The sequence below is a fragment of the Trichechus manatus genome, unplaced genomic scaffold (assembly GCF_000243295.1).
Source record: "Trichechus manatus latirostris isolate Lorelei unplaced genomic scaffold, TriManLat1.0 scaffold00126, whole genome shotgun sequence".
NCBI classification, from domain to species: domain Eukaryota; kingdom Metazoa; phylum Chordata; class Mammalia; order Sirenia; family Trichechidae; genus Trichechus; species Trichechus manatus.
In genome coordinates this window covers 6,785,779-6,797,503 of record NW_004444062.1, presented here as the reverse complement: position 1 = coordinate 6,797,503, position 11,725 = coordinate 6,785,779, and the positions used below count along the sequence as shown (strand labels likewise).

The 11,725-nt window shown below is 39.1% G+C and overlaps 1 protein-coding gene across 6 annotated transcripts in view; it reads left to right on the top strand.

Moving 5' to 3' along the window:
- Window positions 1-11,725, top strand: part of TBC1D1 (TBC1 domain family member 1) — a 276,672-nt gene that overhangs the window by 207,780 nt on the left and 57,167 nt on the right. For all 6 annotated transcript variants that reach the window (XM_023738964.1, XM_023738965.1, XM_023738962.1 and 3 more), the window contains one exon: window positions 8,106-8,291. In XM_023738964.1, coding sequence (XP_023594732.1) covers window positions 8,106-8,291 — 186 coding nt within the window. The remainder of the gene's footprint in view (window positions 1-8,105; window positions 8,292-11,725) is intronic.

Sequence of the window (11,725 nt, the reverse complement as noted above, 5' to 3'; positions counted from 1 at the left end):
GTCCAGTGGAGGCCTTGGTAGCTGTGGACAATTAGTCCTTCAGACTAATCTTTTCCTTGTATCCTGTTCTCTTCATTCTCCGTTGCTCCCGAAGGGATGAGACCATTGGAGTATCTTAGATGGCCGCTCACAGGCTTTTAAGACCCCAGACACTACTAGTGTTGGTCTGGTTTTTACACATTCCCTTAGTTTCTGTTTAAAAGAATTGTCTTTTAAACAATTAAAATTGTCTGGATGTTGCTGAATATATAATTCTTGGTGGGCGGTTGTTTTCTTTCAGGGTTTTACGAATGTCATCCCATTGCCTTCTTGCCTGCATGGTTTCTGTCGAGAAATCAGAGCTTAGTCTTATTGGTTCTCCTTTGTCGGCGGCCTTCTGTGTTTCCTTAGCTCCTCTCAAAATTCTTTCTTTGCCTTGGGTTTTGGAACGTTTGATTATGATATGTCTTGGTGATTTTCTTTTGGGATCTATCCTTATTGGGGTTTGTTGTGCTTCTTGGATGGATATCTTCTTGTCTTTCATGGTATTAAGGAAATTTTCTGCCAACAAATCTTCAAAACTTTTCTCTGTGCTTTTTATTAAAAGTCTCCTCCTGTCTTAGAATTCTGTTAATGTGTAAATTATTCCTCTTGATAGCGTCCCACATAACTCTTGGGTTTTCTTCATTTTTCTTCATTCTTTTGCCTGATTATTTCTCAGACTAATTAGTGTTAAGGGATTTGTCCTCTGTTTCACTGATTCTGTCTTCCATTGACTTGATTCTTCTCTGTATCCTTCCATTATGTTGTGTATTTATGAAACTTTATTGTTAATCTTTTGAATTTCTTGTTCTTGTTTTTATATGATTTCTAATTGTCTATTTATTTTGTCATTTTTGTTCTTGTATTGTTTTCCTGAATTCTTGTAGTGTTTTGTCTGTATTTTCCTTGATCTCTTGGAAGACCCCATGTATAAGTCTTTTGAATTCCTTATCCGATAGTACCATTACCATTTCTTCCTCAGAGAGGTTTTCTGGTTCTTTATTTTGGTTACTTGCTGGAGCCATCTTGTCCTGCTTCTTTAGGTAATTTAATATTGTCCATTGTCTTCATGGCATCAAGGTATTATTATATTTATTTATTAATTGTATGTTTGTTGGCTGCGTCTTGATTTTTTGTTTTGTTTCATTTTGATGTATCTGGGCAGGTGGAAAGGGGGTGCTACTCTGGCTGTACTGGAATGCTCAGCACCTGTCTCCGGGTGGGTGGGGTAGCAGCTGGATGTGTGAGTGCGGGTCTGTTTGCTGGTCTTGGGGGGCAGCTGAGGGCAGGTTGGGCAGGTGTTGCCCACGGTCTGTCATTAGTCCAGGGGTGCAAGAGTGGGCAGTGGCACTTGCCAAGTGGGAGGGGTGGCAGAATAAAGTAGGTGTACAGGTGACTATCAGTGAATGAACCAAAGGCCCATTTTGGTTGATGACTGAATGGTCTGTCTTTTCTGAGCTTCTAGAACACTTCCTTTGTATTTCCTTTATTATAGTAATTGTGTACTTGTGTCACTTTGTTGAAACTTAAGGGAACTATGTATTACTTATATCTGAATCCCTAGCAGCCTGCCATGCATGTGGCAAGAACTTAAAAATATTTTATTTTTACCTATGAAGGTTATTTTTAAAAATGTTTTCCTATACCTAGAATGTCGTATTATACCACTGTAGGAAATAACAAGGTTTTCTTTTGATTGCTTTCCCTAAAACATCCAAAGAAGTCTGAGTAAGATTGAGATTTGAATTTAGATTTTAAGATTTAGATGAATTCATTTGTTCAGTGAATATTCATTGTGCACCTGATATTTCTCAGGGAATGTCCTATACTCTGGGCATAGGACACAGAAATCTCTGCCCTCCTGGCAATTATACTCTATTCTGTTGTGATTATTGTTGGGTGCCGTTGAGTTGATTCCGACTCATAGTGACCCTATGTGAGAGAGTAGAACTGCTCCATAGGGTTTTCTTGGCTGTAATCTTTATGGGAAACAGATTGCCAGGCTTTCCTTTCACATCACCACTGGGTGAGTTAGTAGCCATATTACTCATAATTCCAGTAAACAATTAAAGCTGGTTTTCCCTACATTTGTCAACATCTATCAGTAATACTTCATTTTCTTTCACAGGCTTCTGGAGAATTGGATGAGTCAGTTATAGAGAAAGGAAAAGTAGTTGAGAGCAGAGGACTCTTTCTAACCAACCTGTTGCCCTAGAGTAGATTCTGACTCATAGTGACCCCAGGTGTGTCAGAGTAGAACTGTGCTCCATAGGGTTTTCAATGGCTGATTTTTCATAAGTAGATCTCCAGGCCTTTCTTCTGAGGTGGACAGTTGTTATTGTGTTCTGCCCAATCGATTTTCCACTCAAAACGACACCAAGGGACAGAGTAGAAATGACCCATAGGCTTTTCTTGGTTGTAATCTTTACAGAAGTGGATCGCCAGCTCTTTTCTCCCACGAAGCTCCTTGGTGAGTTCAAACTGCCAACTTTTTGCACCACCAAGTAAAGCTGGTCATACTTAACAAACATTTTGACAGCATTCATAAAGGGCTGTCTTTTTCTCTCTTAAATCTTATGTAGTCATTTGAGTTATTTTAAGAAATCTTCAGCTGTTAGTCACAACAAATACTGCAGATGTTAATCCCTGTTGTTAACTCTTCTCCAGAGATTTAATGTTCAATTTCAATTCTTGTTTTCAAAATCTTCAACTTGTTAAATAAGAAGTTTCAGAAGAACTGGAATTTAAAAGATGTATTTTTCTTTTAGGATGGGAGTTCAGAATTTTTAGGAGGGATGGAGAGAACTGTAAAATGCTGTATTGTAGGGTAACAGAAAAAGCCAGCATATTGGAGAATAAGAGTCTGTCATTTTATTCATGGAGCTCCTCTTTCTTACAGGGCACTTAATGTGTGATTTAATGTCAGGTCTATAAAAGGAGGAGAACTGCACTTGAAAATTTAATGCCAATGTTTTGTGAAAGTACAAAAAAGGAGGCCCGTAGTCAGCACTTTATGGAGACAGATACTGGACAAGTAGGGGGCCAGATTCATGTTCCTTTTCTCCTGCTCTGTTGCAGCATTGATTCTCTTCACACCAGTGATGCAACATCAGACTCTTCCCTGCATATAAGTAAATGTACAGGGAGAAAGAAGAACGCAGCAGTACAGAGTTGATGGAGAATAATCTGGCCTCTGAAATACTGACACCGCAGCATAGATCATATTTACGACTCGATTGGGAATTTCACAGTAGTGATTTAAATGGAGGCAATTGTCTCTTAGGGCCCCTGCATTATGACTGGTTTTAAAATCCAATTAGCCCGTTGCAGGTTGTTGTTTCTGAAGGTCTACATAATTAAATTTAAGCGTTCTACATCCTGTCATTCTAGGATATGTCAGAATAATAAAATCTAATCCTAGACTAACATGCTATCAGAACCCTTTGGTTTTATGGCTTTGCAGACTTTATGTCTGCCAGTGCCTGTAGTCTCACCGTTTGGTGCACTCGGAGGTAAATATCATCTCTCATATTTTGCACTGAGGGACTGGAACCCAAAAGCTGCATGTGTTTACAAAGAGGCATTGTCACCACTGGCCTGGGGGGGTGGAGTGGCCCCCAACCCCGGCTCAGTCTCTGCTGTACTGATTCATACTTTTCAGCATTGGCCTTTGTGACACAGTCTCTCGGCAGGAGTACAAGTCGAGGAAAGAAGCCAGAGCCCTAGGACTGTTCTGGAGAATAATAGGAACATCAGAGTAGCCCTTCTTGGAGTGCCTAGCACGTTGCTGGGTGTGTATGGGAGTCTCAATAAACGCTGGTGTGATTGGCTTGGGAATTATCCAAGTTAAAATAACGCACATACTTATTATTAGAGCAAGGTCGTCAACTAACAGTTGTCCGATATTTTCATCTTCTCACCCTCGCCCTGCCACTCCACCCAACCCCCTGTATGTGTCAATAACCCCGCAGAAAACTGCCCCCCAGCCCCCACAACATTTACATATGCACACACATGAAAGAGGACTGATTACAAAACTGTAGACTTGTCCTGAATCTGGATCTTTTTGTATTGGTTAGAAAATAACTTCCTTGGACTGACCCAGCTAGCAAAATACAAAACAAATATTTTAACTAGCCCCCTTTTGTAAACTACTGTGCAACTAGGCTACTCTTAATATGGACAAAAGTATTTTTTATAAATTTTTTGTTAATTGAAAACTGTAAAATCAGTAATTGTTACTGCACAAAATAAATGTGGGCAAAGGAGTTATATTTTTACTCCTTTCCAGGGTTTAGGAAAGGTCTCTGGGTGATGCACACGGTTTGCGCTCGCCCACTAACCTATAAGTTGGCGGTTCAAACCTACCCAGTGGTGCCATAGAGGAAAGGCCTGGCAATCTGCTTCTGTAAAGATGACAGCCAATTAAAGCAATATGTATATTGTTTAATGAGAAACTAATTTGCTCTGTAAACCTTCATCTAAAGCACAATTAAAAAAAAAGATTGATTACAGCGAAGAAAACCCTAAGGAGCAGTTCTACTGTATAGAATTGACTAGACAGCAACAGGTTTGAGGGCTGAAGAGAGAAACAAGTGGTAAGTTTTTTTACTCTGACTCGGTGGTCCTCAACAGGTGATGATTCCCCCTCCCTGCACTCACCCATGAGACATTTAGCAATGGAGTCATTTTTGATTGTCATGGCTAGGGTTGGCACATGCTACTCTATCTAGTGGGTAGAGATCAGAGATGTTGCTGAACATCCTGCAGTGCACAGGGAAGCCCCCCACAATGAAGAAGTATGCTACCCAAAATGTCAATAGTGTTGAGGTTGAGAAACCCCTGCTGTAAACTATTAGGTGTATTTGCCGACCTTAACAGAGAACATTTTTCAGAATAGATTTGTATTATTTATCTTTAATAATTTTTTTTTAATTACAGGAATGTTCATAGTCTAGAATTTAGAAAATATAGGAAATATTAAGAACAATAGCACCTCTGGAACCTGTTTACCTATTCTTTTATTCAACAATTATTTATCAAGCATCTGCTGGGGCCAGGAAACGTGCTTAGTGCTGGGGAAACCCTGGTTGACAGTGTGGCAAGGTTCTTACCTTCTTAGAGCTTACAGTTGAGTGGCTAAAATGTTGATGTATTTCCTTCCTAGTATTTTTTTCAGTGCCCCTTTGTGAATATATAATAGCAGACATTAAGAACTAATATTGTGTTCTTACCGTGTGAAAGGCCTTGTTCTAGGTTTTTTTTTTTTTAGTCATATATATTATATATTAACTAAATTCTTTTAACACCACTATGAGGGATGTACTGTTATTTCCACTTGACAAATTGGGAAACTGAGGCAGAGAGAGATTAAGCAACTTGGCTGATGATCACAAAATCAGTGAATGACAGAATCTTGATTTATAGTCTAGGCAGCTTGGCTTCATAGATTGCCCTATTACTCACTATATTATACTGCCTCTTATAATATTTATAAAATTGATCTTATTATATAGACATTTGATTCATGATTTTTTACTTAACATTATATGTAAGCATTCTCCTAAAATGTGCGTAAACTGCCTACTTATTTCTTACTTCTCCCCAAAAGAAGTAGAATTTTAATGTATTCATTTCTTTAGTAGGTTCATAAGAAGTAAGTATACACAAGAGATATGATGATAAGCATTTAAATGCTTACAGAGATCTCAAAGCATTCTTACATAATTGCTTATAAAAAGTTTTAATTCAATAATCTTAGACGTTAAGATGGACAAGTTATTTTAGGAAATTGTTTTGTAGTTTGTGTTTGGTTTCCTAGATTTCATAGCAGGGAGTCAAACCCAGCTTTAGAGAGTGAGCAATCAATGCTGATGAGTGGTATGCAAATTAATCATAACATGGAACTGAATTGGAGCTATCAACTGAAGAGATCGTTGAGCATGGTTAGAAAACATTCTGTATAAAAACTGAATTGTATTACGGGTGGTTATGAGGCTCAAATTGCCTGTGAAGTGTACATACAGTAAGGGTGCATACATTAAGATGAGGATTTTATTCACAAAGGTTCTCTTTAGACACACGTTCTCAAGGATGCACGTGTCATACATATGATGTCTGTTTGCACAGGAACCTCTGCTGCTCTTCATAGCTAGTTGCATGGTCAGCAGGTGGGATGTTCTCTGTGTGCATCTGAAAAATATTTGTGAGTTACAGCAGTGCTGTATACCAGTAACATACTTTCTGCAGTTGAAAAAGGTACATATATCATGAAATGTAAGGAGATTTAAACTAGTAAATAGAATTTTAAAAGTTGATGAAATAGGAAGCATTTGAATTGCAGTAGTATCCAGAAAGCGAATGACCTTCCAAGTCAGGCAGAGATAGGTTGCAATTCCACCTCACCAACTTACTCTACGACCCTGAGCAAGTTACCTGACCTCTCTGAGCCCCAGTTTCCTCAATAGACAGCTGATGCTTGCTTTCTGGGGTTGTCCTAAGAATTAAATGAGTCTGTCTATATAAAATACCTGGCACAATGCCCAGCACGTGATAGAGAGTAGTTAATGGCAGGGCTTTGAACCAGTTCCTCAGGTTTGAAACCCTGCTGAGAATTCACATTTCTGACAAGTTCCCAGGAAGTTACACAAAAGAATCACCTGGGTATTTTGTTAAACTGTAGATTCTAATTCAGTGTATCTGGGGTGGAAATGCAAATTTTCATAGAGAACGTCTTAGAAATACAAATTCTCAGCAGGGGTTTGAACTGGAATGAACCAGTTCAAAGCCCTGGTTAATGGTCACTGTTACTACTGGCTATTGAATATATTTTCATCATCTTTCAAAATATCTAACCATATAACTCAGCAGTAGAAATCTCACCTTCATTGCAGGAGACCCGGGATTGATTCCTGGCCAGTGCACCTCATGAGCAGCAACCACTTGTCTATTGGTGGAGGTTTGCATGTTGCTGTGATGCCAACAGGTATCAGCAAATCTTCCAGACCAAGACAGACTAGGAAGAAAGGCCTGGTGATCTACTTCCAAAATCAGCCAGTGAAAACCGTTGGATCACAATGGTCCAATCCATAACCAGTCATGGGCATGGCACAAGACTGGATGGTATTTAGTTCTTTTGTGCATGGGATTGCATGAGTTGGGGCCTGACTTGACAGCAGCTAACAACAACAAGCCATATAACTCAGTGGTTAAGAATGCACATGAAAGCCAGACCACGTGGGTTCTAGTCTCGGCTCTACTACTTTCTAGCTGTGTGACATTGGGCAAGTTACTTAAGCTCCCTTTGTCTCAGTTTGTTTTTACTTAAACTGTGAATAGTTACAGTACCCACGTCATAAGATGGTTGTGAGTGTTAAATAAGTTATTAAATACAAAGCCCTTCGAAGAGACTGATCCCTACCCATTGCCATCCAGTCAATTCCGACTCACAGCAACCCTATAGGACAGAGTAAAACTGCCCCATAAGGGTTTCCAAGGAGCAGCTGGTGGGTTCGAACTGCCAACCTTTTGGTTAGCAGCCAAACGCTTATATATATGAATATTTGCTATTGTTGTTGTCATTGTTAGATGCTGTCGAGTTGATTCTGATTCATAGCGACCCTACGTACAACAGAACAAAACACTGCTCAGTCTGCGCCATCCTCACAATCCTTGCTATGTTTGAGCCCATCGTCGCAGCCCCTGTGTGAGTCCATCTCAGTGAGGGTCTTCCTCTTTTTCACTGACCCTCTGTGTTACCAAGCATGATGTCCTTCTCTAGGGACTGGTCCCTCCTGATAACAAATCTGCAATAGGGTTTTTAACTGAGTTAAAGATAAAAACATTACATCTTAAACGGTAGGTATCTTTGAATATTTTCTGAGATACCGTAACTTGTGCTTACTATCTGATGTAAGTTTCGTGTTTGTGGCTCAAACATAATTGATTCCTATGTATTAAAAAATTTTTTAAAGTTGTTGGTATCATGATACCTAAACGAGCAGAGTTTGCTAATTTGGCACCATGTTTGAGTATAAATCTTGATTGAAAAAATGACATTCTGAAATGTTGTTTTCCCTGTCCAGATTACCCAGATCTGGGAGAACTCCCCCCACGGTCTCCTTTAGAACCAGTTTGTGAAGATGGGTCCGCTGGCCCTGTACCAGAGGAAAAGAAAAGGACATCTCGCGAGCTTCGAGAGCTATGGCAGAAGGCTATTCTACAACAGATACTGCTCCTCAGAATGGAGAAGGAGAATCAGAAGCTACAAGGTTGGTTTGCCATTTTTGATACTGAACATGCCTGACGATCTTAATTTGTCTTTGCTGTGAAGTGAATCAAATCAGACATAAGCATGGTATCTTAAAAAAGGGCAACATGGCCTACTACATGCACATATATGTACATATATGTTTTACTTTTTCTGTAAACCTGTTTACTTTTTCAAAAGTAAATTAACTATTTTCTGGAGATGTAATGATAGTCACACAACTATATTGATTATTCCCATATGGTCATTATTGGCATAGTGTCTGGAAGTTCTAAGATACAACCTTCAAATTTAAACTCTAACCCTCTGAAAACTGTTCTCTCTCTCTTCCTACTTTGTCCTCAGCCATAGTCTACACCTGAGTGTTAGGTGTGAGCCGATCCTGCCTAAATCATTAAAGTTGATACACCTTGCTGTGTACATTTTTAGCGAGTCGCTAACCTGGCAAAAGGGGGATAAACTTGAGCATTGGCTGAACTCTGCCTGTTCTGTTACTGAGAGTATCAAAACAAGACATGAATTTTCAAACTTTAGACTTTGTTAATTTCCTGTTTCCGTACTGTCACTTGAGCTGATAAATAAATACTATTTTCAGAATAGCTAAGAAACTTAGCTTATGTGCCCTGTGTGATGTAATGGGAAAGCGCATTGGCATTGGAGTGCAGAGAGCTGCCTGGATATGAAACAATGAGGATTTTTGTTGGGGAGGTTTGAACTTACTCTTTCAAAGGAAACTATGCAGGTAGTTCACTCATGGTGCCATTGCCCAGACCATTTTGAAATTAGGGTGTTTAATTGAACACCCTCCATGGTTGCAAATGTTCATCTTTTGATAATGATCTTGATGTTTGTCATTAACAAAAATGAAATAATGAATTGAAAATAAAACGATAAACTTCCTTAAGACACCAAATTTGATGAGTAAAGTTCACAGTCAAAATGAGTCTCTGTTTTTTGACCAATAATAAGACGTGAAACATAAAGTAATAAGACCCTTCTGATATGAAAGTAGTCCAACAGTTGGAACAGGCTGCTTATGAATGTGGGGATACTCTGCAAGGTGATGTCACAGTGAGAGGAGTTTTATTCCCACTCTTCTTCTACCATCTTCTGGTGCGTGCCAAAAAGTAAGTCAAATTCAGAGTCTAAAAGGAGTTTGATGGTGATGGCATCAGTGAGCATGTCATCAGCTAAGTGACAGTTTTGGGACACAGCACTTACATTCATGTATGTGTTGGGATTTTTGTTGAAAAGTAAAAAGGCATTTATGTTCATCATGTAGGTCACAAACCTTAATGCTTATCCTAGCCAATCTTTTTGCAAATGACAGCCGTGTAAAATCAGGGTGTAGCTGTAAAATTGGAATGCCTCTGGCCAGCTTCTAGGAATGTTGGAAGGAATCGTGACTGTAATTGATTAGGTGATGTCAGTATGCTACAAAGCAAAGCACATACTGCAGTGTAAATGATGGCTGGACAGACTAGAGTGAACAAAAATGTTTCCTAAGGTTACCTGGTGTTGCATTAAGTTGCATTAAGTTCACTGGCCCTTGCTAGCGTCTTTCTACTGCTTTTTCATTTCATCTGGCTTACTGGCAGTATTAAATTCTGTGTAGTCTTTTATTTTCCTTTTGGAATTCATTTCTCTTCATAGTTCCATAAAGGTCAATGTATGCTTATCTTTGTGGTGGAAGCAGAACAAACTTGCTGAATATATGAAGCATCAGTTCATTGTATCAGGGTATACAGTACTTGGATTACCTGAGAAAAATAATCAACAATAAGAGCCTAATCATGAATTGCCTAAAAATATTTAGGCAGTTTTGTTTGGATGTAGGTGTGGAACTTTCTCATTAAATACAGAAACAAGATTTGACAAGAACTAACCAGGGAGTTTTCTATGTACTAGAGAGACAGTCATTCTGTTGCTTTTTTTTTTTTTTTAATTCTTAAAGGAAGATTACATTGCAACTGGGTGTGGCTCTTGAAATTTATGGAGCCTTCAAGCTGACTTGTACCTTTTTGGGAAAGAAATTAGAGGAACATGAAAGGGGAGGTGGTTCCTATGGTTAAGCCAATTTCCTGGCTTTTGAATATAAGGAATGCCTATTTATTATTATTCTGGAAGCATTGCATCCTGGAAAGAATCAAACCACATTATCTAAATCTACCCCACTCCACTGTAGATGGTTGGAAGCAGAAGTCATGATTTCCCCAAAGTTAACCAGCTAATTTTCAGTTGCATTGGGACTAAAATGTACCACCTCCCTCCCAAGCCAACAGTCCTTCCTCTATACCCCTCTGCAAAGCTACTTCCCCCCTGTTATTAAGTGAAGATAGAGCAACTTAATGTAGGACAGCAGAGGATGATCTAATATAATGTAACTGTGGTTTTTGGTCAACATGCCATTGCTTGAACTGGTTCATATAACTCAGCATTTCATGCTCAACTAAGATTAAGAGGTTACAGATATTACATCTGCACGGTGATGTGATAGCACATTAAATTTTGAATTGTACTTGCAGGCATTTTAATTTCAAAGTTTTTTTTCTTTTTTTTTTTTTATTGTTGTAGTTTAAGTGAAAGTTTACAATTCAGGTTAGTCTCTCATACAAAAATTTATACATACATTGTTATGTGACCCTAATTGCTCTCCCTATATTGTGACAGCACATTCCTCCTTTCCACCCCTGATTTCCCGTGTGCATTCAACCAGCTCTTGACCTTCTCTGCCTTCTCATCTCACCTCTGGACAGAAGCTGCCCATTTAGCTCCATGTATCTACTTGACCTAAGAAACACACTCTTCATGAGTATCATTTTATGTCCCATAGTCCAGTCCAATCTTTGTCTGAAGACTTGGCCTTGGGAATTGTTTTAGTTCTTGTTGACAGAGAATCCGGGGGCCATGCTTTCTGGGGTTCCTCCAGTCTCAAACAATTAAGTCTGGTCTTTCAAAGTTTTTTTCCTAATTAAACAAATTGTGTTTACTATAAAAACAATTAAATATTGAGTACAGTTTTTCTAAAGCATCTACGAGTTTGGGATCATTACTTGCTGAGCTTACCAGCCTCTTAGCCTTTCTAAGTATTCAAGAGACGGTGGCAGTTGGCAAGAGAATCTCGTCTGTGAAAGCAGTTGCTAATGGAGCAGAATTAAGGATAGGGCAGCGGCAGCCCACTCAAATAGTGGGCATAAATCAGACCTGAGCCTTAGTCACAAAATCCAAGTTAGTTTATACATCCATGTTAAATGGTAATGCCCATTGCCATTGAGTCAGTTCCAACTCATAGCAGCCTTATAGGACAGAGTAGAACTGCCCCATATAAATGCATATGAGTTTCCAAGGCTTTATGGAAGCAAACCACAACATCTTTCTGTCACGGAGTGGCCAGTGGGTTTGAACCACCGACCTTTTGGTTAGCAGCTGAGCACT